This window comes from Chroicocephalus ridibundus, chromosome 1, assembly GCF_963924245.1.
Source record: "Chroicocephalus ridibundus chromosome 1, bChrRid1.1, whole genome shotgun sequence".
Lineage (NCBI taxonomy): Eukaryota > Metazoa > Chordata > Aves > Charadriiformes > Laridae > Chroicocephalus > Chroicocephalus ridibundus.
This window is the reverse complement of record NC_086284.1, coordinates 95,085,676-95,112,882: the sequence shown is the minus strand read 5'-3', so window position 1 is coordinate 95,112,882 and position 27,207 is coordinate 95,085,676. Positions and strand designations below refer to the sequence as shown.

General features: G+C 43.9%; 1 protein-coding gene and 1 long non-coding RNA gene across 3 annotated transcripts; one reads left to right on the top strand and one right to left on the bottom strand.

The window, feature by feature from the left end:
* Positions 1 to 9,645: 9,645 nt before the first annotated feature.
* XK (X-linked Kx blood group antigen, Kell and VPS13A binding protein) lies at positions 9,646 to 26,418 on the bottom strand. 2 transcript variants are annotated; one of them, XM_063343702.1, is made up of 3 exons: positions 26,043 to 26,418; positions 17,294 to 17,556; positions 9,646 to 12,120 (listed from the first exon to the last, which is right to left on the bottom strand). In XM_063343702.1, exons 1-3 carry the CDS (start codon positions 26,285 to 26,287, stop codon positions 11,294 to 11,296), a joined length of 1,335 nt encoding a protein of 444 aa, XP_063199772.1. In that variant the 5' UTR covers positions 26,288 to 26,418; the 3' UTR covers positions 9,646 to 11,293. The 2 variants fall into 2 exon arrangements, with proteins under 2 accessions (XP_063199772.1, XP_063199781.1); XM_063343711.1 differs by having other exon boundaries at positions 26,039 to 26,248.
* Positions 26,072 to 27,126, top strand: LOC134519470 (uncharacterized). The gene is made up of 3 exons (XR_010072231.1): positions 26,072 to 26,203; positions 26,747 to 26,873; positions 26,987 to 27,126. It is a non-coding gene; the product is annotated as an uncharacterized LOC134519470 (long non-coding RNA).
* The last annotated feature ends 81 nt before the right edge of the window (positions 27,127 to 27,207 follow it).

The following is a 27,207-nucleotide window of genomic DNA, read 5'->3' as shown; positions in this document are numbered from 1 at the left end:
TTCCTCCCACTGCCTTTTGCAATGATCATGAGAGACCCACGTGCTGGAGTCAAAATAATCTATGCATGATCCGCATGCTATTGGCCATACTGGTCTTGGCTTGAGGTCAAACAGCGCTAGCACAAAACAGGCCAGAATGGCTGCGTACGGCTGTCTTATTGGAAGGAAGAGCCACCAGCAGAGATGTTCCCTGTCTAAGTACAGGTAGAAATTGTATTATATTAAGCTGGTGGTAGTTTCCAGGTAGAGCTGGAGTAAAGTTAGGATAGCACAACCTCCCATGCATAAAGGAAGAGGCCAAAATAGCCTGGCTTTGTGTGGGGCTGAGGGAGAGGAGCCCAACTTGTAGGCTTTCGGCAGGGTACCACCAGGCTTTATGATCTGCTAGTCTGGCTCTGGGACTGGAACACAACTAGCACGTGGACGACTATTTCCTTCTCCCTCTGTAGCTAGACTTTTTGTCTTACAGCTTCAGCTCTACCACCTTTACACGTGCCTGTGACATGCCGGTGTAACTCCTCTCTGCCTGGAGAGAGGGACTTCGCTGTTGACCAGCAATTCTCCGCTCAAGAAAACATCTCGACAGCTGCGAGAGGGAGGGCAGTTTTCTCCTAGGCCCTCACCGCGCATCGCCTAGAAACCTTTCAAGCCAGACCTAGCAAACAGAAACGTCCCCGGAGGAGCGGTAGGTGGCGGGGACCCGGTGGCCGCCCGGGGTGGGGTGGCTGGTGCTGCGGCAGCGCGGCTCGCCACTGCCACCCGCCGGGCAGCACCCACCGGCCCGGGGCGGGCAGCGGCGCCGGGACCCCGCGTCGCTCCTGGGGGTGCGGCTCGGCTGAGGCTGCCGGAGGAGACCTGCCCTTTCTGCCCCAGACCTTCCCAGCGCAGGCACCTGCCCTCGCCTCCCCTTCTCTGTCGCATCCCTCTTCAAAATCTCTTTCCTACTTCCCCCCCGCCCCCCCGCCCGACATCTCTCTTTCAGTGCTGGCGCGTCAAATCCCATTTCTAATTAGCAGCTCACGATCACAGCCTGGGAAAGGACCTCCAGAGGTCCTTTGCAAATGTAAAGACCGGACCGGAAAATTTCTGGAAAAGTAATCATTGCTTCAGAACCAGCCTCTTGGTGGCGTGTATGATGACCTGTTTGTCATTTGCTATTTACTTTGAATGGGCCTCTACATTATACAGGCTGATAATTGACCCTTGTGCAGCTCTGGCATTAAGTAGGGTCCTTTCAGTCAAGTAGTGCTATGAAATCAATTAGCCCACCTCCGTGCTTCCAAATAGGAGCCACTGGAACCGTATCACTCCCGACTCATGTTTACATCACCACTTCCACAATTAGAAGCGTGAGGTGCCTCACGGCCCGCTATAGCTGTGCTTTAGTAGCTCATGACCGAGAGGGTGCTGTGCGAAGAGGAGTCCATTTAAAAACACATGACAAGAGAGGTCTGCTCGGATGGTGTTAGTGGGCTGGGCCAGGCATCGGGGAGTGAGATCTGCATGTGTCTGCACGTATTGCCTTTTGCAGCAGTCCCTGGACCGAGCCTGGCAGTGAATTGCCTGTGCTCTTGTCTGGGGAGAGACCTTGATGTTCCGCTCCCCACGGGATGCTGGTGTAGCACGCAGGGTGGTGGGCAGTGGGAAGGGACAGGGCAGGTTTTCCTTAGGTGTCTGTTTGGGTGCGTTTTCATTCGTTAGGCTACATGCAGCACTCCTAAAGACAGTGGGGAGTCTGTGAAATTTTTCTAAAAGACCTGTAAAAGCTGAGGAAGAAAACAAGCCTGCTGTCAGTAAAAGTAAGTTTACTTTTTGTATTAAATGTTAATTTACCATTCAGGGATCAGCACTTCCATGGGGAAATTTTTTAGGGGATAGCAAGTCAGAAACAAGAATGAAAGTCACTGGTGTGAAACTTAGGTAAAATATCGGCACAGCATCGATTCACTGGCCATCACGGCCTACAGTCTCTAGACAACAGCTTTTTTTTTCTATTTTCACTACAAATGCCACTTCCTCACTGTTTCCCTCAGGATCCCAGCTCCCGCTCACATGGCCCACTGCTGACTTTTGCTGCTGTGTGCTCCCTGATGGATCGGAAAAATCTATCAGCCGTGCCTCATCACAAGCCTTCTGGTGCTGAAGAGAGGCAAGCTGCCTTGGGCTAGGGTTTCCCTCTTGCTCCACATCTGTCACCTGTCTCTCATCTTTGACTTGGGAAAACAATTTTTGAAAATGAGTCTGTCTTTTTACTGCATCTGCACAGTGGCTAGAGTTGGATCCGTGACTCGGCTGCCTGCGTGTTATGATACCACCCAGGGAGGCAGCCTGGGAGCACGCACACGTGCACACAAAAACCATCACTTCACGGAAGGATCTGTAATCCCAGGTCTAAGCTCAACCTGCACCGTGCCCTGATACAGCTTCATCTGTTGGCCGTCTGGGTGTTTTAGTGTCTGTGTTACAGCAGTGGAAAAAATGACATCAATGTCATGTGGCTACGCAGCCACAGAAGCATTCCAGTATCCCCGTTCACGCACAGGAACAGCTACCCAGGTGTGAGCACCGGAGTGCCTTCGCCCTAACTCCACAGCTCTATATTACTTTACATCGCTGCAGTTTGTCTTATAAAATCCCAAATGAGTCCTGTGACAGCTTTTTGCTGATGTTTCTCTCTGCCAGTCCTCAGCATGGGGGTGACAGAGTGATCCAGTTCAGTTAGCAGACGCCTGTCCACGGCCAGACACCTGACAGATACAGCCTGTGGCTCAGTCCTGTTTGTACCGAGGATTGTTAGCTTTCAGTAATATCAGTAGGGGGAACACTGGAGGACGATGTCATGTTTAATGCACATGTCTAAGTAAGATAACACGACACAATGAACTGTGGCACTAAGGGATAGGCTTTTGCTTAAAGCCTTTGCTTAAAAGTTATCCTTCAGCTAGATTACTAAAATGTGGCTCATCCCTGTGCCAAGACTCAGCAGGAAGCCTCTATGCTGCTAAATCATATTTAAATTGCCTCTTATTATAGAATTACACTGCTCCGGCCACACAGTCACTGGATTTATGTGTTCCCCTTCGCTCATTTGTCATGATGAAGCTTCTGGATTTGCCCTGATAACTTTGACACTTGTCTGAAAGTAGCTTGCGAAGCCCTACCTGCCTTAAGTTACACTCAGGAGAAGCTCGGAGGCATCCGTCCATCTCTTTGGCAAACTTAATGAAGACACAAATGACACACAACCTGGATTTTGAACTGGGATGACTTTCTTCCAGGCTGAATTACCATTGGATTGATAGCTACTGAAGCCTCCTGTTGCAAGACTGTTTACAGTACTTTATACATACACACATACCTCCCTCCTGTAATACATTTTTAGCACTTCCAGAAAAAAATGCCGTTAAAAATGAAATGAAATTGAGTGGATTAGATTGGGGAATACAATTTCCACAATATTATTTATTCATTCTCATTATTGCTTTTATGAACTTTTAATATAAGGTTTGATGGCTTAATGGTATGCTGCTATTTCCATTGCTCAGGCTTTCATGGGAGTAGGGATAGGCTGGAGGTACCTCAGTTCTTTCTCAGCTGGGTTTAGAGCCTTCCCTCACATAGTTTTCTGCCAAAGTTAAAGGAACCGTGTCCACCTCGATCAAAATCAGAGCTTTCCACTGCTAATTATAGTGACCTACGACACGTCCTTCTGTATTCTGGGACACAACCCCACCTCACTGAGACCTTTGCTGCCTGACAGGGAGGGTCTGCCAAATCATACTCCAGTCCTTTGCCAATATTTTTTTTCCCATACAAATATGCTCTTACACACTCTAAAATTGCATTTAGTTTTCTAGTACACTGGAATTTCTTGTGAATGAGTGATACGTGTAAAACCATAGACAGTTTGTGTTTTTTAATTTTAGGTCTTCCATGAGTAAATCTTCCCTTTCCCTTGCCAGTTTTTTTTTTTTCTTTTTCTTTTCCTTTTCTTTCTTGATGAGACAACTGCTCATTTGCTGTTATACCCTGGACAGAACAGTGATGTATGGTTTATTAAGACAGCAGCTCAAACACGTAAGCCCGTGATTGCTACAGGACGAGTGATTTATAGGTGTTTGCTAATGGATTCCTGCTTGGGGCCCTTGGTGGCTTCCATTTCATTTTGTACCAATGGCGAATTACGCTGAAGAGTCAGGTGTAATTGGCAGTTGAGTCGTTTGATAAGTTAATGGCACCACACTCTTTAGCCTTCCCTGAATTTGCCTTACTATCAATCTTTACGGCACAACATCAACATCATTACTGAGGTTCATATTTTACGGCGAGACAGAGGTAATTTTTAACTTCTTGCATTCCTTGCCTGTTCCCAACTGATAACCCATCTCCCCTGCAATGTTTTTGCTTTCCTCTTACTGGAAAGTCGTTTGGTTAATTTCCAGTGTACAAAGCCAAATCGCCATGAATAAGACTTAGCATGTGCAAGCCCTTAGGTTTCTCCAATCAATAATATTTTATCTCTCCGTAAAGAACAGACACTGATTTTTCAGGGCATCACATCTTGTCAGCTGATGAAGAAAACATGACCCAAGCAGGAACCAGCCAGCTACCACATGCTGTTACAAAGTCTCTGAGGTATTGCACAGGTCGTTGTTTTTCTTTACATGCGTGAGGAAGGTGGACTCAGCTGAGCAAACTGCATCTATTGCGTCAGTGGAAATATTTCTGTTCTGACCATTAGCACGGAAATTACCTATTTGTGCTGAGATGCAGAATCAAAACCAATGTGCGTACTGCAACGCGGTGTACATAATTAAGACTATGCTGGTATTAAATGTCAAACTACAAAGAAAGATAAAATTTTAAAAAATTAAGCTATGTCTAGGTCAGGGAGACCCTCTCAGTTTCTGGGGGTGGGTACACTGCCTGGCTCTACCTGGACTCCTCTCTGGGATTTGCGCCATGCACCTGAGAGAACACCAGCGGATAAATCTTGGTGCACATGTTTCTGAGTTGCCCCATACATTTCTGGAGGTTTGCAAAGACATTTTTTTATTCTCATACGATATTTATTTTTCTCACGTTTGGTCTTTTTTCTCCTCATTGCTTAAAAAAATAAGAAGAAAAGGGAGGGTGGGGGAGGAGGCCCATCCATAATCCACAAACACAAAAACACTGGAAAATGCATCTGAGTGTTTCACTGTCCCTTGTTTCTCCATTTCTATTTAAAACGACCACCACAACGCAGCAGAGATGAAGGAAGATTAGCTTGGACACGTGCTCTAAAGAACGTAACCGGTGTTATGAGGGCCACCAACTGCAAAACTAAAGCAATGGCAAGCACCTCCCTCGTCTGCTATCTGCTGCGTTTAATGCACATCTTACTACAACACTGATTTACAAGAACTGCAAATCCACACAAACACAATAAAATGCAACGCTGGCACCTCGCCTGTAAGGTGCTGTGCTGCTGGTTTGGTATTTAGCTCCCACTCTAGAAGCCAGATATCAATTAATCTTCACCTTGACTACTTCTGGCAGTGCTCTCCATCTGAATCCGTCCCTGATCATTTTCCTGTAAGTATCTGTGGCTGATTAAAGCTCTGTACTGACAGGGCACGTTAATCAGATGAAAAGAATACCCGATGAAAGAATTTTCAGAAGTTAATATCTGTAACGTTTATTCCCTGCCACTTTGTTTGCTCTGTCAAGATAGGAACTTAAGCAATTAAGAACATGAAGGCACAGAACATGTGCTTAAGAGGCTGTTTCTAAATCATTAAATCAGTTTTCACCTTCAGGGCCAAAATGTTACAACTATGATGTTATTCCAGAAGAATCTCAGTAAGCAACATCCAATTAATTAGCATCCATCCCCTGCTTAGATGTGTTTACCCATTAATGCCAGTCTGTGATTAGAAGCCTTTACACGCAGCAGCATTCATATCTGAATTTCACATCTGAGAGGCGAAACTTTCATCCCTGAATACAGACACCTCTTTCTGTAAAACTGAATTTCGGTGGCAAGAGATTTTCCTTATGACTGAGAAATCCAGAAGAGGATGAAACTGCTCTTCTTTTCCAGGATATGAAGTTGTTGGTTATTCAAGGGAGAGCTTCAGCAAACTTCACATTGTCATTTTCAAGCACACACTTACCTTTCATTCCGACTTTACTTTTGGGGTGAAGCCAAGAGACCTAACAGTTTTGTTATAATCATCTTCCTTGGTCAGTAAGAATTACATACTCTTTAACACCTCTTACTTTTCAAGTCTTCTGTCTCCAGTGAATCAAACTTACCATCTCTGCCAAATTACTATATATTCATGTTTCTGTGATAATTCCTGAGGGACTGGAGGCAGTCACCTCAACTGCATTTTAAAATACAGGATTATATATATCCACTATGATGTTTGGCTTGCAAATATCTCAATTGAAAATCACATTTTCTTTGGTACGTAAGCCCTTCAAATAGGCAGGAAGTAATAGAGAATGGTTTATTGGTTTAGATATTATCATTTGCTATAGGAAAAAATATAAGAACTACTGGGGAATTAAAAAAAACAAAACAAAACAAAATTTTTATTTTTTTAGAAAATTAAATTACAGTTTACCAACCCCAAGTATTCACCAATTCTGAGTCAGGCTGCAAATGTCACCAGATTGGCTTGCAAATTATCAATCTTTTTAATAAAGGGTTCATTTTAATTGTCATGCATTTGTCAAGCCTAACTAAACCCTGTCTTTTATTAGACTGATTAGAAACTTACTTTAAATGAGTTGTTCTGCAATCAGCGGAACAATACAGGAAGTATGATTTCCTGTAGAGTCCATACTGCATCCTTGCAACCGAAGTGACTCCTATTACCTCCCATGACTTTATGATGTCCTCCTCCTCCTCCTCTTTCCCTCTGCATCTCTTCACCCCCACAACTTTTAGTCCTCTTTCACGCTAAGGGCAAGAGGTAGCAGATATGTGGATCGCTGATGATACACGGGTTTACAACACCTAAAATGTGCCGATTGCTTGGCTTGCTAAGTGGTCAGCAAGGTCCAAGGAGATAGCTCATGCTGAAAATTTCTTATCAGTAGGATCGTTTTATCAGTTCCCATCTTTTCCCCCTGAAGGTGATAGTATTCACAAAGTTTGTATAAACTGGCTTTATTTCCTCAGATAGCTGCCCTCAGAAAAATTTAGTTTCAATGTGTCCAGTGAGTCTGATATGTTTTGAGGAGAACAGGGCTGACAGAGAAACACTGTGGTCACATATGCTTTTCCTTAAGAAACTATGTTGAAAACTGAAGTTATCTACATTGTGCCTAAATCTGAAATTTTTCATTGGGGTTTTAATCTACATTTGATTAAAAAAATATATATGCTGGATACTCATTTAAAAATCATCCTTTGAGAATAAAAACAATGTCTGTAAGAAAGAATTCATTACTTTCTATGTTTTAGGGAGTGCAGCTCTTGCTGGCAGATAGCGGCGTCCATCACTGCCAGGCCTTCTACATTCCTTTCTCACTGCTCCTCATTTAAGCCATGTGCACACATTACAATTTGTTACAATGTGTCTACTTACACCCATATTTATAAAATGCACATATTTATAAACACTTAAATGTGCTACAAAGTTTTTATGCATTCCTGTGCCTCCATAATAGATTTTGCTGGCTATGCCTGAGGTCGGAGACAAGAACATGGTAAATCCAGAGGAGCGTGAAACAAGGCTGCAGAAAAAAGTTGAAAGACCCTGTATAAGGTAATGGTTTCTTTCTGATTCCAATGTAAACCTACTCAATATTCTCATCCTGACAATACATAATCTGTACTGATCTTGTTCTGAGACACTGGTCTCAGAAACTGCCTCCTACAAAAGCTTCTGCTGAGAGCCCAGCCAGCTAAATGGCATTGGAAGCACGACTGGTTGGAGGTAAGGAACTCCCAAATCAATCGCAGATTATTCTCCTGTCGGGTCTGCTTGAAAACATTTCTTCTCCTGTGTGGTAACAGATGACCGTATGCTGTATAACCTTTACCTTGGACTTCTGAAAGCAGAGGACTAAGAACTAATACCGACACAACTTAAGGAAGTGTTTCAACATTTTAATTTGTGTTGTTTTACAAGTATAAAAGAAAACCTATGTATCAGATCTCTTATACAGGTGAATAATCCTTACTGAGCAATCCTTTGCGTGACTCGGGACTACTCAAGTGAGTACAGTTTTTAACAGCAGCCCTGTACCCTTCCATTGAACACATACGCCTCTAACGTTCATCAAGGAGAGTAAAACTACAATGAACTTGCAGCAAGAGACCAGTCGTTCGCACCCACACATCCTTTGTGGCGAATACTATCCTCTCAGTGCAGCCACTGGCTGTACTGATAACAACACTCTCTTAGACCATCATCACCCTGATAAAAACTGCCTCTCCTAGCACTGTAGCACACTTTAGAAAAATAAGCTTGTCCTTTAAAACACTGGTCTTCAGAGAGTTTCTTTGTCTCTATGACTCCCTCTGATTCCTCCTTTCTACCAGCAATGGCAGGCAGCACAGCTGGATCAAAACATACATAGAGCAGCAGTACTCTTAGCTACTCTGCACTCCATGCTCTGGTGACATGAGGCACAGCAAAAGCAACAGCCCTCACGTTGATGGAGTGTTAAAACTGTATTTGGTTAGTCTGCACAACTAAGGCAAATCCATACGACAGTAATATAATCCATACAAATCTTTCTTCTTTTTTTTTTTTTTCCTCTTATAACAGTGATTTAAATATTCAGTTCCCTCTGCATGCATTTCAGACGCCTGGTATAAAAATAGGCAGTACTATGGCGCACACTCTAAAAATATGCATACATAGTAGTCTTCATCATTGGTATGTGAAGTTAAATGGTACTGACTACCTACGTATACATAGTGGACTCCTGGCTGTGTAACTCTCCTACTGTTGACTTCACTGTAACACAAGCATTCCACTAGCTGAGGTTGTGAAGCTTCCATCGTTTCCAAATGGCAAAATGACAACTGCACCATCACTTACAGCGTCCAAAGTCTGCTTTAAGGATCTGAGAATTCTCTCTCTAGATACGAAATACTTCTACATATGAAGCCACCTTTTTATTTATCTATTTATTTTTTAAGACTAACATTTCATACCTAGGTACATCTACAGATAGGCAACCACCATAATTCCCTGATTATTGATGAGTATCCAACTATAAAGTCAGATACTTCGTTTTAGCTAAGGACACCTGAAAATTTGGCCCTATGTGCTGAACTTTGCAGGTTTGGAAGCAAGGGTTACATTCTCACTTGTTCAACCTCACTACCAAAAAAAAGATAAAACTCCGAAATACTCTTCTACATCCAAAAAAGTACAGAGAAATACTACACTGTACTTCTACATACAGAAGTGCAGAGAAATACTATAGTGTCTTCAGGGAGTCACTTCACTATTCTATGCTCCTCAGAGAGAGAAATTAGAACCGAGATGTTTCGTGTCTTCCCCAGATAGGTGAGGTACATTCCCATGGCAAGCTCAGGACAAAAATTCCCATTACCACCCACCCCAATAATTTAAGGAGATCTACATACACATACCACACAGAGATACATATTAGGCAAAGTAAAAAACATAATTCCATTATAAAACTGAAGTATGAAGACATTTATTTACAGTGCAGTAAAGAAAAAAATAAAAGCACCTTAGCTCTTTGCAGCATTGCATGTGACATATTTCATTATAAGTGACCCAAACTTGAGACACTTCTAATACAATGATGCTGATGTCATCCCTACTGAAGAACTTCACATCCTCCATGGTGACAGGATGGAGACTAAGCTTAGGACACTAGGAGGTGCTTTGGGTTATGAGTTATTTGTTTCCACTAGCAGCCATAATGTCTAATACTCAAAAGAAATGCAAGGTGCTAAGCAAATAAAGTGCAAGAAGCTTTCACTTAATTTTTGAGAAGACAGTTGTTTTTGTGTATTTCCACTAAATTCTTGGGTATTCATCTGCTAAAGCTTTCTCAGCAACTTGTAAAACACTGAGATACTTTTATTTGTGGTGATATAGTGCATAGAAGAAAAAGTCAACGACTTCCATTTATCTCTTTCTGATTTCAAGCCTGTGGTACTTCTGAGGTAGTCAGAGGGTTTTGAACTACTGATATTAAACTAACGATAACGTATCACCGCCTCAAAAAGAAGGACTCGGTGTCTTCTGTCCCCATGTAACAAGTCACTGAGCTGCCTGGTTGGTGTACTACAAACCCCCTGACAATCAGGGTAGTGCTCATCACCTCTTAACTTCAGCCATCTAAAAGGGAGACGGATAGTCAAAACTAATTGTCAAGGCATCTGGTTAACACTGAGTAATAGGTCTCCAGAGAACGATTCGTATCACCTGCCCTTAGAGCACATTTTACAATGGGTTCAATTACTCCCTGGAGATGCGCTCTGGAGAGCACCTACATGATTAGTTCACACTATCTGCCCAACCTCTAGATATAGAAAGTGAACACCACCCTAATAGCAGAACATCACAAAGAATTAGATAAATGATGAAGTCAGAAAAACGAGCTATTTCAGAACATCACAATTAATGTGTTAAATTTAATACCCTTACTAACAAGCAGCAAATATGAAGGGTAAAACAGTGCAAAACAAATAGCCCTCTGTCCGCTCTCAGTAACAGTCACATTTCAGTATTAGTGCTGGCTAATTGTCTGTTTCTCGGCAACCCAGACTACAGTGCATTGTAGAAGTCCAATTCTAATACCACAGAGAGAAGTATTATCTTATTACACTGATTAGAGTGTAAAAAACTGCAATTTGATCAAAGCAGACCACAGCTACAGTCATTATGTATAGTCAAGGTCTATGCCCTGTTTCCATGCTAGGGTGGCATGCTGTAATGACATCCTATCTGAAATAAAATGCATTTCCTTCCATCCTCAGATTTCCTGAGTAAGATGAGCATCAGGCCAGTTTTTGAAGGATGTCTCCTATAATGATTTCAAAATACGCATGTGATAATAAACCTATGTGCAAAAAACTCTGAAACAGAAGTCTCCAAACAATGATTGCTCTCCATGTACAAACGCACACCAGATACACATACTCAGACACTAAGTTTTCCACAAAGATGCGCTTGTCAGTTGTCGTGCAGCGCTGCACCTGCAAGAAAGAAATCGCATCCACAAGACACTATGTCCAATATACACAACGTTCCCAGCAGGTGATCTGCCACCTTCCAAAGGCACCTACTTGCTTCCAGTTGTATTAGGCATTGGAAGAAACACTTTGATGAGAAATCCCCTTTTGAGAATCTATTGTCTTGCTACTGCTCCGTACTTCATCAATATTTTCAGGACATTTCACCTCCGCCTTGTCTGTCAGTATGGTGGATGTGGGAGGCTTGCAAATAAAGCAGAGGAACTTGAAACAGGACAGCAAACCTTCGGAAATGCTGGATGAGAAAAGCTTTTTGCATGGGTGGCAAAACTGGTAGAACACCAACATGAAGAGGACAGCCATGCAGTAACTTATCAGGAGCTGCAAGACCAACAACGGGGCGCAGACATACAGGTAGACATCGGTTTTATAGATGTACCACATCAGCAGGAGGAACGCGTTCTCGATGAATCGCAACATGTAATACACTGTCAGTCGGTACCAGTTTTGGGATTTGTTAATTAAGTCAGGATCATTGAGCTTCACCTGCACTGCCGACCAGCAGAACATGTTAATGCCAGCATACAAGAAGGTGAGAAGGCACAAGACGATGGTGGTGCCGACCCTGCTCAATGCCTTCTCTATGTTCTCGGGAAATGGGGACTTGCTTTGCCAGAAGAGAATCCATGGGTAGAAGAAAAAACCAAAGAAATTCACGAGCACAACGGGGAGAATCCAGATTTGAAGGACTGAACTGAAAAGGACCAACACTGTAACTCGCGTAGCGATCTCAAAGCTTCTCCACATGAATATGCAGAGGTAGGCAGCTGGTTTCACGCTGATGTCATAATCATCATACTTAATCTTAATAGCTAGGATGTTGCAGCGTAAGGCCCCATATACAATGGACAGGAGAGAAAGGACCATAAAAATACCTGCAAAGAGAAAACACAGATCAGGACTTTCAGCTTAGCAGAAGTTAAAGACATTGCAAGGGTAGTGCAGATGTAGTTGTCTTCATCGTACTTCTGGGGATTCCCAGCAGGGTGTAATGCCAAAAAAAAGCCATTCCTCCTATACACTTCTGGGTTTTTACACTACCCCTGCCGCCTATTCTGGTCTTGATCTATTACTTTTCCAAGTGGCTAGAAAGAAAAAAAGGCACTTAACAGTCACAGGTGTCTCTCCCTCCTCCCTCCACCCAGGGCTGTTCATACATGTACTGTCTTTGCTAATTATACAGCTCAGTCGTAAGTGTATCCAAGTTGCTCTCAGGCTCTCGGAGTACTCCACAAGGCACCAAGATGCTACTCCCCCTCTGTACAGATGAAAAACTGCAAAACAGAAGTTGAAATTTTGGAGTTATTTAGGCATGCAGATACCTCAGTGATTGTGAAGTTCTACGTCGAAGCAAATTGCCTAAGCTCACAGAAGAGTTCCATGATGGAGCTCCAAATCGAAAGCCAAGGCAATTGAAACCCAGAACCATCTGCACTTTTTCTGCCTGTGTAGACAGATGTGATCACCTGTCTACATTGTATTTTCCTATACATCTATTTGGCTTATACACGTACCTATATAATTTTAAAAACCTGCTTTTAAAAATGCCTTTAAATTCAGATGAACTTTCTGTATCTCTCACCTTCCCAGAATCACTCAAGTGAAAGTTGCATGGCATTTAAATCCTGCAGAAAGTAAAGGCAGAGGCCAAGTGGTTACCTGGCCTCCCCTCCAGACGCAGCAGGGGCAAAGCTTTTCTGGCCCTGGAGGAGGGCGTCTTGTCTTGGTACATTAAGTAGGTACTGATGTATAAGAACCCTGGATGCATAGAATAAGCATTCATAGAGAAGTACCTTAGGCACAGCATAGGAATATGCCATAGAGAAATGCTAACTGCCCACGGTTTTGTTAGCATTTGCAGACTTTCTTCACAATTTTTACCAATACGCTGAATAGCTGATTTAGGGGACTAATTTTTGGCACCTCCAATCAGTACTTTTCATTTCAATCTTAGCACTTTATCCATGCAAGGAACTCTTCAAATGCAAATTAGTTAAGCACAGTAAAAATGACTCAGTTGTTTTCTTTCAACGAAACTAACCAAGCTAGCTGGTCGTGCTTCAGGGCACTATATTGCATCAGATAAAACAAAATACTCAGAGCTGGGAGTTCTTGATTATGTCAATTACTGTTGCAATGCTTAGCAACCAGTGCTTTCTGGAGCCTTCAATTAGTTTATGTGTCAATATCCTACAAATGGACTGGATTCCCTGCTTTCCTATAGCTATTTAGCCATGACTGTAAGGGTTTTTTTTGTTTGGTTGGTTCTTTTTCCCCTAATGGAAGTTACTAATTTCTGAGCATGATTTTGAAAGAAACGAGTGTATGTTATGATCTCTAACAACTTGCTAACAGGATTTTCTCTATCATTTTAGCTAACCTCTCTCACACCCCAATCCCCAAACACCTCTGAATTCCTTTACAAATGAATTAATTAATCCTTTATATCTAAATTTCCAATAGCACTCAGTAAGCTGAAAAACATTTGCCATTTTATATGGTAATTTTTACATGCCAGTTTGGTGGTGCGTATATTCTCTGGAAATGGTTATGTATTTGCTTGTGTGTTTTTAAACTTCTTTCTTACAGCACTGTACTTGATCTGAGACTTTTTAAACATTGTATCTCCGAAAACATTGGCTGAAAGCAGAAGAGCAAGTGAGTGCAGTCAAGAATACCACTTGATATCCTATGGCTCTTTACAAAATCTTTCCTGTAGTTTTGAGCTGGCTCTAGAGCTGTGAGAGAACAAATAACTTCCATCAGCTAATGAAGGAAAAGAACATTCTCAGAGCCAAGGAAACAAAAAACCCTACTCACTGGGGACAGGGTGCTGCTATCCTGGAACTCTGCTTGCTTTCTGCTTTGATAGGCTTAGACATTCATCTTATTATCCAATTTCATTTTAAGAATTCTATATTAATCTCAAACTTGTCTTAAAAACTCAAGCCTTCAAAAGAGGTACTCCTCCATTGATGGAAGAGGATCTTCTGCATTCAATATTGCACACTGACAACAGGCCCTTTTTCAAGGGCAAGAGGCCAAGTCATACATCGCCCACCTCCAACTAGCTGGTTTTGTAATTAATGCTAACTCAGGTCTTTTTGGCACCCCCTGGCCTTGTGCTCTACCAGGTGGTCCTACCTAACTGAAGAGGTCTGGATAGCTGCCCAACAGCGTGTAAGTGGACGAGAGCCTGATGTTGGCCACCTCTTCCAACCAAGGTTAGAGCTGGTTCTAAGGCAACGCATGATACTGACAGATGCTGAAGCATTTAGTACAGGGCGAAGCCCAAATGGACAAGAGAGACCTCAGTGTCTGTTCTAGGAGTGGCAATTACAAAGTCAGACTGGGCATTTCATACTGTAACAGGTTATAAACTTCTTCCCAGTTACACTGTAACCGAAGAAAGAGCTGAATGGCTAGTACTAGGACTCAGATTAGGCTATTACATGTGGGTTTCCAATGCTGCATTTCATCCAGCAACATTTCATTTAGCATTTCATGCTAAACAGTCACTGAAGCTTCATGTCTTTCATCACTAACCTAGAGGCTTTGTCTCCTGCTTTTGCAACTCTTTAGTTCTCTTGATCTTACACTCTTGGCAGACAGTAAAATGACAGTTTTGGAGAATGCCAGACACTGGCAAGAATCCGATCATCCAGAAGAAAACATCCAGAGAAATTAATGAATGCCACGAAATACAGAAAACAGATGCAGCATGGCTCTGGTTGACAAAGGGCTAGGCAAGGATGCACACTCTTTTCAGAACTGTTCACTTCAATACTGGAAGCAATAACGAGTTTCAAACAGATCTGAAAGGGACAAACCATGCTATGTAGCATGATGGCAAACAGCTTTACGTTCACAGGTGACACCGACCTCATTACCATGGACCAAGCAGAATTTACAAAGAACAGCAGACAGGGTAGCGTAGGAATCCAGAAAAATAAGAGACTGATGTGGAGACAAAACAAAAAGAACATGGAAATAAAAATACAAGAAAAGAGTGATAATTATGACAGAGACAAATGGAAAAGAGTGTGCAGTTTGGAGGACCAGTGTCAAAGAACAGGTAGGTTGAAGAGATCTGAAGTGTGGAATAGCCGTACTAGCTGTTAAATTACTTTGATGATGCTGCAAGATCAAAAGGTTGAAGTCCTGTCCCCATACATGTGATTGCCCATGTACACACAACAAACAAGCTGAAACTGCATTCTGCATCATTCCTGTTTATTCTGGAGGCTGAATAATACTGGTGGACAAAAGGTATTACTGCAGAAATAAGCGGGCTAAAGAGAGTGCAGAAAGTTTCAGTATTTCAGAATATAAGTACACACAAGAGGAATATGGTTAGGACTCTTGTTTTTCTGATAAATGAACTCTAATAGATATTGCCATTGTTCCTAAATCACTGATTAAAGAAAAAAGCCAAAACCTTTTTTTTTTCCTTTTGATTTCTATGTTTTCAGAATTGCACCTGCTATGCAGGTGGCCTCTGGGAGACAAGAGACAACTACTGCATTTGCTGGTGGGGGTTCACTGCACTCCCTGGTGAGCCAGTTTATCTCTGGTTGTTTAACTTCACCCGCAGAAGGTCACTTACCAGTCTGTGAGTCAGAATTTACCTCGGCAGTGACTGATAAAAGTCAGAAGTAATAGGGAGTTACAAACCGTTATTAAATTTGCAATTCACTGATCATCTGGAATACAGCGCTTCTCCTTGGCAATCATGACCAGTAAGGTCAACACGAGTAATACAAGAAATACAATAAAAAGGTGACCTTTCTCAAGCAAATGCCATCTGCAGCAAGGTGACTGGAAATTTTGCTAATTGCACTGCTCAGCAAAGGATTCAGCTGCTTTGTTCGCATCCCATGTCACAAATGCCATGGGTATTCAAAGCGCCTACCTTGGCTGTGAAGTACTCACGAACTGTCAGGAACAATGTCTTTCAAGTAACTACTGCTATGACCTTCAACAAGTACTTTTGTATAAAGACCTTAACCTTTTGTAATATCCTTATGTGCTGACTTGCCCTTTGGCATGCTAAAGTTTTCCATTCCCTGAGTTGAGGGGAGAACACTGACGTTATTATAAAGGCTTCTCCAAAAAAAAAAATAATCTTAGTTCCTTACCTTGGTACACTGCCAACCAAGGCACCAGAAATGAAGAAAGCATTCAGATTCCTACAGTGTCACCCCAGCCTCAGCCTGCCTGGCTGTGAAGCTGGTAAAAATCCCTGGCCTCTCAGGGCCTTGGAGATATAACAAAAGCTATTGGGTATTTCAGTGGAAACACACCTCTAGTTCACACAGGTGCCAAAGTCCTTAAACCAAAAAGCTGGTGTCCTATGACCGGCTGGAGTAGGTTCTTCATTTAGCAGCCAGCCAGCAAATCAAGACCTTTTTTTCAAGGAGATAGAGCATATCATGGAGCAAAATGCAGAGTCCCACGGTAAAGAGGGATGTGTCCTGGTAAGTCCATGTGGTGTATCACTGCTTGGTGAAGGCTTAACAGCTTGTGTCCAGAGATGAGATGGCCACATTTGCATACCACCTTATTGAGTCCTGCCTTTTGATTCCAAATTCAGAGTCTGGCACAAGTAAAGACAGTTCACGTCTTCGGTCCATATTTGAAACTGCATTCCTAAAAGAATGCAGTTCTTCTTTAGTGCAGCATGGCAAAATATGCTCTGCACTGTACCCCAAGGAATTTTCCAGAAAGTTTGCTCAAAAACCCAAATGGAACAGGGCAAATTTTTTTTTCCCTCTTCCTTAGTCTGTCCAGCTGCCTCCCTCTCATACCATAATGGCCACTTATCAAATTAATGTTTTTATAGCAACCCAAGCAGCTACAGGAAGCGTCATAGTCTAAAACATGATGGTATAGATAAACTTGAGAGCAACATCACCATCAAAAGCTGTCAGAGAGATGAAACCCATTGTAATATGTTTGGTTCTCGTCCAGGGCAGCTAAATCTGACTGCTGACCCTTCTCCTCTCCCTCCCACCAAAACATGGAGGTGATAACAACAGCTCTACCTACTTCTGGCAGCCGTGATCTCCTGCTGCAGGACACAGATGTAGAGCTGGAGCGTGAGCTGGGGTGCTGAGCCGAGGAATGCCTGGATCACAGATGCCCTGCTGAACGCAGACCTGTGCGTACACAGCTTGCCTTCAGCCTGACCCACTTCCTTCTCAATTTCTTCCGAGTACCCATCCTTGGGCATCTGCCTCTTCTTCGTGATGCTGACATAGGGCTCTTCAACTCTACCAGCACGGAAGTAAATGTAAAAGACTTCCACACACCTACAAGCAAATCAGTAAATACAATAACAGCGAAAAAAAAAAAAGAAAGAAAAGCATAGGTCTTCCCACTCCTTAGTATTTTAAGTCATCACATACTAAATTATTTGTTCACAGATCAAAGCCTGTATGTTTTCTCCTCTTGGTAAATTTGGAATGTGACATATTTCACCCTTTAAAACACAAACTACATGTGACTAGAGGGCAAGAATCTGGCAGTGCCCTTTGGGCTGCTTGTAGTACTCAGACACAGGAGGCGGTTTAGTTATTTCCTATGAACAGCCCTTGCTCGCTGCTGTCCTATTAAAGTCCTTAAATTACTCATCCACTACAATGTTCATAGGCTTTCAGCTCAGGACCCAAGTTGGAAGAGTTTCTTTGATTCTCACATCTTTCTCTTGAAATCTGTACATCTGTGACAGGGCAATAAAACCTGCTCTCATACCTTTGCCTTAAACAAACAACCTCAAGGCATCGGAGAGCATCTCAGGGTACGAGCGGACTCAAACAGCTGGACTCTAATCCTTGCTTTACCAAGCAACGGTCCCAAAACACAAATAAGAAGCCCTAGCAGCAATAACAAGAACAAGTAGTTTAGAGCCTCACAACTCTGGATATTAACATTTTTTAAAAAGACAGAGAAATAGGAGCTTTACCCCTTATGTTTGCTTACGTTTATTGCGTTGTTTAAGGAACATTCAACACAATCTTGCAAAAATATTCTAAATAAGAAGATGCAGAGTTTCCAGTTACTACAGTTCTTTGTACTTTAAACAGAGTCAAACCAAACCCTCTTGCTTATGTAGGTCTAACTTACCACAGAGTAACTTCCAAAGGAAAAAGTGGTGTCAGAACATACATTTCTATTCATAAGTTACATATTGTTGTAATACACGCTGCCTCTACCCATGCACAGAGAATAATCCATACATTTGGGAGGGTACGGAAAAGGATTAAAGGAGTTGACAGCGGCAAATGCTGTAGCAACGAAGACAAGTTTTCTCCTTGAGTGTTAAAGAAGATAATATAGCCTCAGACATATTTATGAAAGGAAAGTTTCTAAAAATTCCTTCCAATGCCTATTTTCAGTTTGCCAAAAAATTTAGAAAAACTATTCTAAGAGACTTGCTTGAGTATCAAGGTGTCAAGGGTGTGACTGGGCATCAAGCAGGACCCAAAACACAAAGGGGAGCAGTCAACCTTTTCTGGGAAGTAATACCAAGCAAGGATCTACTGAGGTACAGATGAAGTCACAAGCTGAAAGGGAAGGAAGAGAGAGGAAAAAAATACTATTTCTGTCACATTGCATAAGGGACCTAAAAATACAGGGCCTGCTGTGGAGGAGTCCACATACAGCAGGACCATAAAGGATAAATAGCATTGACTACCGAAAAATAAAATCCCCAAAAGCCCAAATCCAGTGCAGACACAACTTGTTTTCTCTTTTATGTCTAACACTGGTACAGGCTTCAAGAAGAAAAACAATTGTAGCGTGAGCAACAGGACTGGTGAGGGCTGGCTTCCAGCCCAGAGAGAAGCTCAGGGAAGAGAAACCCCCACTGCAAGGACGATGTGTGGCACCAGCTCTGGTCACATCTCCTCCTGTGGCCCGACACGCACGGTATCTTCTTCTTGTTTAGGTACCATGCTCTGATGAGGACTGAGCTGTCTCCTTTCCTTCTGTAGTGCCTGCTGGGGTTCAGCTCCTCCACCTGGTTGCCTCTGTAGGTAATACTCGCGGGAATGCAGCATCTCCAACTCTCTGACAGGTCAGATTTGGCCAGTAAGTTTTTGTAATGTACAAATAAGGCTTATCTTCTATTTAAAGTTATCTCACGATCACAAAGCACGCAACTATGCTTGTCTGAGACTTTGAATTCCCATTTCCTTCTCAGCTTGATTTTTTTTCAACAATTGCCAAGTCAGAGTCTAACAGAGCCTTTTAGCACAAAGCTCACACACCAAACCGTAAAGCAGCACTGACAGAAATGCAAATAAAAGCATACTGACTTTTGTTTTAATAAACTTGATTTCATTTTTTCCCCTAACGGGACTACTAGCAAATTTCACTTTCTCTAGATGGAGAGAAGTTTTAGGATCTTGTAGTACTATTCTTGATTCACGAGGCTTCAGCTACTATTATCGCTAAAGCTATTTGAAGTGCCTGGTGTGCTGGAGGCTCCATTCACAGTGGTGACTTTCTATTTTCCCCTTGTTAATCTTTTCAGTCCCTGCCAGCTTTGTTCCATGTGAAAGAATCCACACAGCCAAAAATAAAGTGTGAAAAATTAATAAAGCACAACAGCCTATGAAGTTAACAGAGATTTTGAAAGCAACAAATTGATTTTATTCCAAAAGAAAGATCCCAGAACATTTTTGTCTCGCTTAGTATTCATAGCCATCTATTCATCATGAGCTAAGGGCAAGTCTGAAGCTATTACGGAAAATGAGATCTCGGCATCAGCCTCTGAACCCTTGCCGTGTGTGATTAGAAGCAGGTATAATCTAGGGGCCCATCGAACAGATAGGTAGTAATCTCATAAAGGAGATTATAAGATTCATAAACTACTAACTATAGGAAATATTATAATCAACAAGATGTTGGATTTTGGAGCAAGCATTTGATTTGTATTTATTAGCTAGGTATTAAGTAGCAGTATATTGTTTGTAATGGGAAATTTTATGTCCATATAGAACAGCAAACGCAATGTGAAATGAATGGTCTGATGAGCAAACCTTAGGGCCAAAGGGGACTGACCAGTAAAACAGAGCAATAAAAATGGTATGTACAAGCACTCAAGATGACATCAGTAACGATGCCCATCTTCTTCCGAGCCCTGCCCATCCCATGCAAGAGTGTCTCTGGAGATCGTGCTTTCTGGGGCCAATAACAAATGTACTCAGTGCTCTAGTGGATGCCACTGCCCAAGCAACAGCTTCTAACAGGAGCAGACTGGCAGCTGATACACTAGAAAGAAAGACCACCAATCTAAATGTTTAAGTCATAAATTATAAGAGGGGCATAGACACTTGAAGAATCAATTCACGTCACATACCTGTGTTATGTTACAACTTTGTCTATGAAGTGCATTCAGAAAGGTTGTCTTTAAATGAATTGGCTTGCTCTTTTTTAGTATGAAACACAACTAAAAGACAATGCAAGAAGATGACTGCAAGCCAGTTTTCCTCCACAGTTACAAACTCCATTACAGAACAAGGAATTCCCCAGAAGACCCCGTTTCTCACTGCTCATTCCTGCTCTGCTCTGGAAGAACAGGACTGGGAGATCCCAACTTACGCACAATCCACCTCCTGCAATGCAGTGATGTTTAGGGCCCTTTCCACAGATCCTCATACGGCATCAACAGCAGAAGGCAGGCAGCTGGCTGGTTTCACTGCACGTAAAGCAATGACAGTTGCAGTACGGGCTCTGAAGGAACTAAAATTACTTTGAAGAAAAAAAGCGTTAGATCTACTCTCTACAGTGAAAGTTAAAAGGTAAGAAAAAGATGGTGCTGCTTTCTCCCCTGCTGCCAAATCTTGTCAGAGAGAAGAGCTATACTTTTTCAAGAATCCTGATGGTGCCTACAAAGAGTGATTCAGCAGCAACACATTAGTCTTCTACACAGTCAGTAGGAGGAATAATCCTATCCTTATACGCCTGGCGAGAGCAAGCATCTCATTCCCTCTCTTAATCATGGATGTGTGGGATTTAAACACAGGCAAAATAATGGTGGTGTGAAGAGGGATCAGGCAATGAAAACAGGGAACTTCCCACAGCCACCAAGCACTCCAAGAGCAAACGTCTATTCGAGAGACCTATCCACACATGCTCACTGCAAACGTAAAAGCAGGTTTCTCTAATGACTCAATTTTGACTAATTCCTTTTCTTTAGAGAAGTGTGCAAAAGACTTATCAGTCCTGCAGATTTACTTACCTGTGTCAGACAAAGATTTGTTCCTCACTCACTGTTCTACCTTCCATCTGCACTGACTTTCTGTTCATCGCATCTTGGACACCTAACACATCTGCTCAAGAATAAAGTAAAAAAAAAAAAGCCTGAAGAGGGTCTAGGCATATTCTTCCCATCTGGAAAAGAGGGAGATGCATCAACAGTTGTAAAGCTTAGAGCTAGCAGAATCTCCTACAGTAAGGTCTGCCAAATGAAGTCCTACAAGGAAGAGTGGTTTTTAGACCTACTCTATTCTGAACTATAAAGCAGGTCACTGGGAACGAGAGACTACCCACAAGAGACAATGCTTCTGCACAATGGGACTGAAGCATTATCTGCACCATTAGAGCTTATTCGATTTCAAACTGCAGAGTTAGGTGCCCAAAACATTAATTACTCTGATAATTTCAGCCTATAGTTGTTTTGCTTTGGAATATTTTTTGTTGTTGTTGTTTGGTTTTTCGGGGGGGTTTGGGCTTTTTGTTTCTTTTTTTTACTTCCTGCAGCTCACGGAATCTAACTTTGACTGTAACAGCAGCTCCTCTGGCGGTTTGATGCAAACTTCCTACTGCATCTGCTTATCTACTTTGCTGCTGTCTACACATGTAATTGTTTCTCCTTATGCCTTGAGAAACAAAGCCCAATCCCATTAAGAAAAAAAAAAAGTCTATTGTTTCTATCCTTGCCCCATTAAAATATGAGGAAAACAGATATTAGTGTTATATATAGGGGCCTATTATATTGGCTTTCGATTTTTTTCCCCACAAGAGAGGATCATCATCCTAATTGCATCTGACAGATGTCATCTCCTAATTGCATATTCCTTGTAAGGAAGAACCTGTAGGCTGGCATTCAGCTAACAAAGCACTAGGGATGGTAGTTTCAAAGACACCAGCAGTCACTTAGCTTTCCTCTCCATGAAGCTGGTATCAGAAGGAAGCACCGCCAAGTTCACACCAGTCCCTTCTGGATACGCCACTTCAGTAAATCAGATAGTAAGGAAGCACCGCATCCAGCAGACACACGGTACAATACCCTGCTTGTGACTGTAAGCCCTGACTGTTTAATTCAGTTTGTTGGAAATGTGCACTCTTCACTTCAGCTCCTGGCCTATTCATGGCTTGCAGAATAGAGGAGAGCAAGCAGGTTAACAGGGGTTTCTCTGGCACCCTCCATGAAGAGCTGTTTGCATTTTGAACAAGTCCCTAAGTGCAGAGCAGCACACTAGCAAAAAAAGTTATTGTTTATTGGAATTGTAGCAGCACCAACAACCTCAAGACAACGGCGGCGCTACAGGTGCCGTCCAACTGAACAGGGAACAAAGAGACAGCCCTTGGCTCAGGAGCTGCCGATAACGAGCCAAAAAGCTCATCATGGTCTTTTCTAAAGGAAAGAAGAACGTATTAAATCTCTCATTGACAATGGCTATCATTTTAAGTTATTTTTTTTGTGTAATAATTTACATTATGTGATAAATGAATCTCCTTTAAAAAAAAAAAAAAAAGAGAGAAAGTATCCAACTATATTTTCTAAGCATCCAGACAAATTAGTGTGCTCACAAGGAGTGACACTGACCTGAAATGCTGCAGGAATCACACGTGGTGCCCAGAAACCTGCAGTCACTTTCTTCCAGCCAACTCTCTAAAGAGTCTCCGGCATGCCTACATCCTGAGGATCAGAGCCAGGTCACCCAGGAGGGTAGGATTTCTACTCTACAAATTGCTCCAAATATATAGAGAAACTCTTCAGGAGTGGGAGAAGGAATTTTAAAAAAGTGTGCATTAACAGTACTCTCCCAGTACAGCAAAAGTCCTCTCCAGGAAAAGGGATGCTTCCTAATTTTAGTGCTTCCAGTGGCAGCAGCAGGACAGCGAGTGCCTCCCGAACAGGAGGAGCGTGGGTGTTTTGGGAAGGTGGTGGTATGCAAGAAGGTTTTGTAAGGGAATGTACTTTTTTCACCCCTGTCACACAGAGGATTAGAAATAGGCTGGATCATTCGGCTTGCAAAGCTAAATACCCTCCTTCTCTGCCAAGATGTTTTCAAACCATTCCCCAAAATTTAAACTTAACTTCTTAAAGGAAAAAGAAAGGGGATAAAAATGTCTGACTTTTAAGATGATGAAGAGAACTCACGCAATATACATGGGCTGTCAGTAAAGCAGCGCACAGATAGTACTGGAGTCTGAACTATCCTGTATCACGTCACAAACCCAACAGAGATGGCTAAAAAGTTAGTGTTAGCTTTTTTTAAAGCCAGCCGAAGCAGGCTGCCCTCTGTTGAAGCATGCCATCTCACACAGCCTAAAGGCTCTCCAACATTTCATTCCAATGCCGCAAGCAGACAGACAGACCCTAGGGCGGCTCTACTGTCCCTGTGTCCTCCTTGACCTAATCTGTGCCAGTGAGATGTAAGAGAGACCGAATGCGGGGGACGGAGGGAAGCTTCACGTTGGGGAAGCAGAGACTAACAGCAGCAGGACTCTCTGATGCAAAGGAGCAGTGGTTTGCCTAAAAGGATGGGATGCCGACTCGTGCATGTTCCAGTCCACCCAGGACAGAAAGCCTCCTGTGCAAAGTAGGGAAAGGGTAAGGTATTTTATCTGCTGAAAACACTTCAACTTCTACAGAGCAGATCTACACCTGATGGGAAGCAAATGGTTTCCTCTTCCGACAGATACAACAATGTTTAGTAGCAGTGGATAGGGAGACAAGGAAAAGGAAAAAAAAAGAAAAAATACCTTTAATGTCTATCTCAGACTTTACCTTCACACGCTTCCGTACTGTATCCTACAAATAGACACATTTCCCTGAATCTAAAGAGAGGTTGTTTTCTATGAATTTTTTCCCCTTAATTTGTAGAGCCCTTCCAGCCTTTAGAAAGAAGTAAGTTTTTCAGGCGGCATGAACGTAATACCCTCTTTTATAATTATAATTCCAGTTATCCTGGGTCTAGAGAGAAGTTCACATGCATCACTTCGTACTGCCTAAATGATGCCGTGGGGACTGTGGCACAGGCATGCTGCAACGCTTCCAGAACATCTTCAGACCTCCTGGAAATGCCAAGTCCGTACATCTTTGAGAAAGGCAGAAGCTGGCGACAGACTCCTATGCTGCGGTATCATGGAGAGGAGAGGAGAGGAGAGGAGAAGGCTTCCGCGTGCCCACTCGTTTTACAGCAGCGACTGCGGCTGGGAGCTCGCCAACACAGCAGAAAGTGTGTTCTGCACAAAATGAGACTTGTGTTGTAAAAAACAGATAAACTTGATGTTGAGTAAGAAAGAGAAAGTGAAATCATGCTTGGTGGTTAAGGTCAAAGCAGAAGTCTATGTCTCTTCCAGATAATTAGAAAGAAAATCCTCTAATCTGTTGTTGTTGCTCACATCCTTTGTTTGCTTCTTCACACCTTTCAGCTTTACACAACATTCTTTCCTTGTCTGACCTCAAGAAATTGATTTAGAATGACAAAAGTCATGAACATGATTTGTATTTTGCTAGCTGCTTTGCCTTTGGTTCCACTCTTATTTTCCAAAGAACGTGGACATATTTTGTTCTCAGCTTTTAGAAAATGAGAGCTCTTGAAGAACTTCACTGTTAAGCTGTAAGTTAAACAACAAAATAAAATCCAGCCATGGTTATAGAGGAATTCAATGATTTTGAAATGTAAGATGTTTTGTAACACCCAAACTGTTCTACCCTTATTAGTGTGAACAAATATTCCTTTTCCGCATTGTCCAGGAATTTCAAGAAGTTGGGGATACTTCTCCTAGCCTTTACTACAGAGATGCTGTATTTAATTCCCTTTCTTTTTAAGGAAGAGATTTGAACGTAAATTTGAAACGAAAGCCCCCAGCAAATATTTTGTCATGGGGTTGAGGCACCTCTGTAACTTTTCATCTGTGTGCTTGTTTTTCCTAAGGACATTTTCAGTCAGAAGTTGAACTGAAGCTGACAAAAATCTCCAAAGCAATTTGGGGCAAGAAGCTCACTTTCGGCAAGAAGAGCCCGGCCGAAAGCACTGGTAGTATTTCCAAGATGCACAGATGGGATGAGCACTATGGCTGTTTCAAACTGAGCGAAGGCTTCCTTTCTCTCGTGGAAGTAACCTCAGAGTAACGCGTTGTGGACAAACCAGCCGCGCACAGCCACAGCCATCTCCAAAGAGCCGCTCGGGTAGCAAGCAAGGGCAGCACACGGGGCCGGGGAGGGGGAGCGGGCTCTGCACCCCCCCCGGCCAGGGCCGCACCTGCCCCTCAGGAGGGGCTTCACCCACCTCCTCCATCGCCCGGCGCCCGCTGAGGGCCGGGCGGCGCCGCTCCCCTGGCTACGGGGACCTCTACGAAGGAAGTCATCCCTCCCGCCCCTCCAGAAACACGACCGGGGAGGATCTGACCGCGGCCAACACCGGTGCGGAGCCGCCGCCACCGCCGCCGCCCGGGAGCGGCGCACAGAGAGGCCGGGGCTGCTCCGGGCGCCCGGTGCGACCCCCCGGAGGCGGGAAGGGGGAGCGGGAGGGGACGTGGGGGGTAACTCACCGACCTGACGATGGGCCCGAGCTGCAGGAGGTGCAGCAGCAGCACCAGCGGGCGGTCGCGGCTGACATCGCGGTGGATGAAGACCAGGCTGAGCTGCACCAGGGCGCAGGGCAGGAGAGCGAAGAGCAGCGTCAGCCACTGCCACATGCGGTCCCCCGCCGCCCGGTACGCCCCGCTCAGGCACAGGGCGGCCGCCGTCTCGGCCACGAAGAGGACGAGGGAGACGAGGACGGAGCCCGGGAATTTCATCGCCGACACCCACCCGCGGGCTGGGGAGGGGGGAACGCGTTTTCGCCGCAGCCTCCTCACGCCCCGGCCCGGCCCGGCGCGGCCCGCCCAACAGCCGCGCTGAGGCGCGGTGCGGCCCGGCGGCCGCTAGGGGGCGCCGCCGCCGCCGCGCTCCCGCCCCGCCGCCGCCGCCCGGGAGGGAGCGGGGAAGGCGCCGGGGATGTGGGGGGGTGTCGGTCGGCGGGACCCCTCCGGCGGCGGCCCCCCTCCGGCTCGGGTGAGGCATGGAGCCGCTGGGGCTCGACCCCGGCGGGGCTGGGGCGTTCGTGGGGGAACGGTCCCCGGTAGCGCAGGGGGCGCCGCCCCCCCTCGTCACGTCGCCTGTGGCCATAAGATAAATGATTGAACGGCGGGAGGGGGCTTTCGGTGGAAACGTGGGGGTGCTCTTAGGTTCTATTTTTTTATTTTATTTTTTTTAAGCCTTTCTCGGCAGGCTGGAGAAACAGCCTGAAAGGAAGAGGCAAGGGCAAAGCCCCGCATCTGGGAGAAAATCGCGATAAAGGCTGAGAGACATCTGATAAGGGCAGAAAAAGAGCTGCGAGTCCTGGTAAGCCTCCCCCGATACACCTGGTTCAAAGACCTCCTCACCAGATTAATAAACCTGCTGGCAGAGTTGCCCTGTTACCACTTTGTCAGGTGGATCTCACCCTTGCTTGTCAGGCTTTTTTCTTCAGAGGTCCCTGGGATGACAAAAAAGCCCTGCTGTGACACCCGCTGCTGGCCAGCAGCATTCGCCTGCCATCCCTGGGCCTTCCCCTTCAGCAGCAGGAGACAGAAGACCACCCCGTGCCTTTCTCCCTTGCCACCAGAGCTCTGGAGTCAGTCTGGACATGCACAAGGTCACCCTGGCAGTGTCACCGATGCCCGCATGGGCGAGCAGC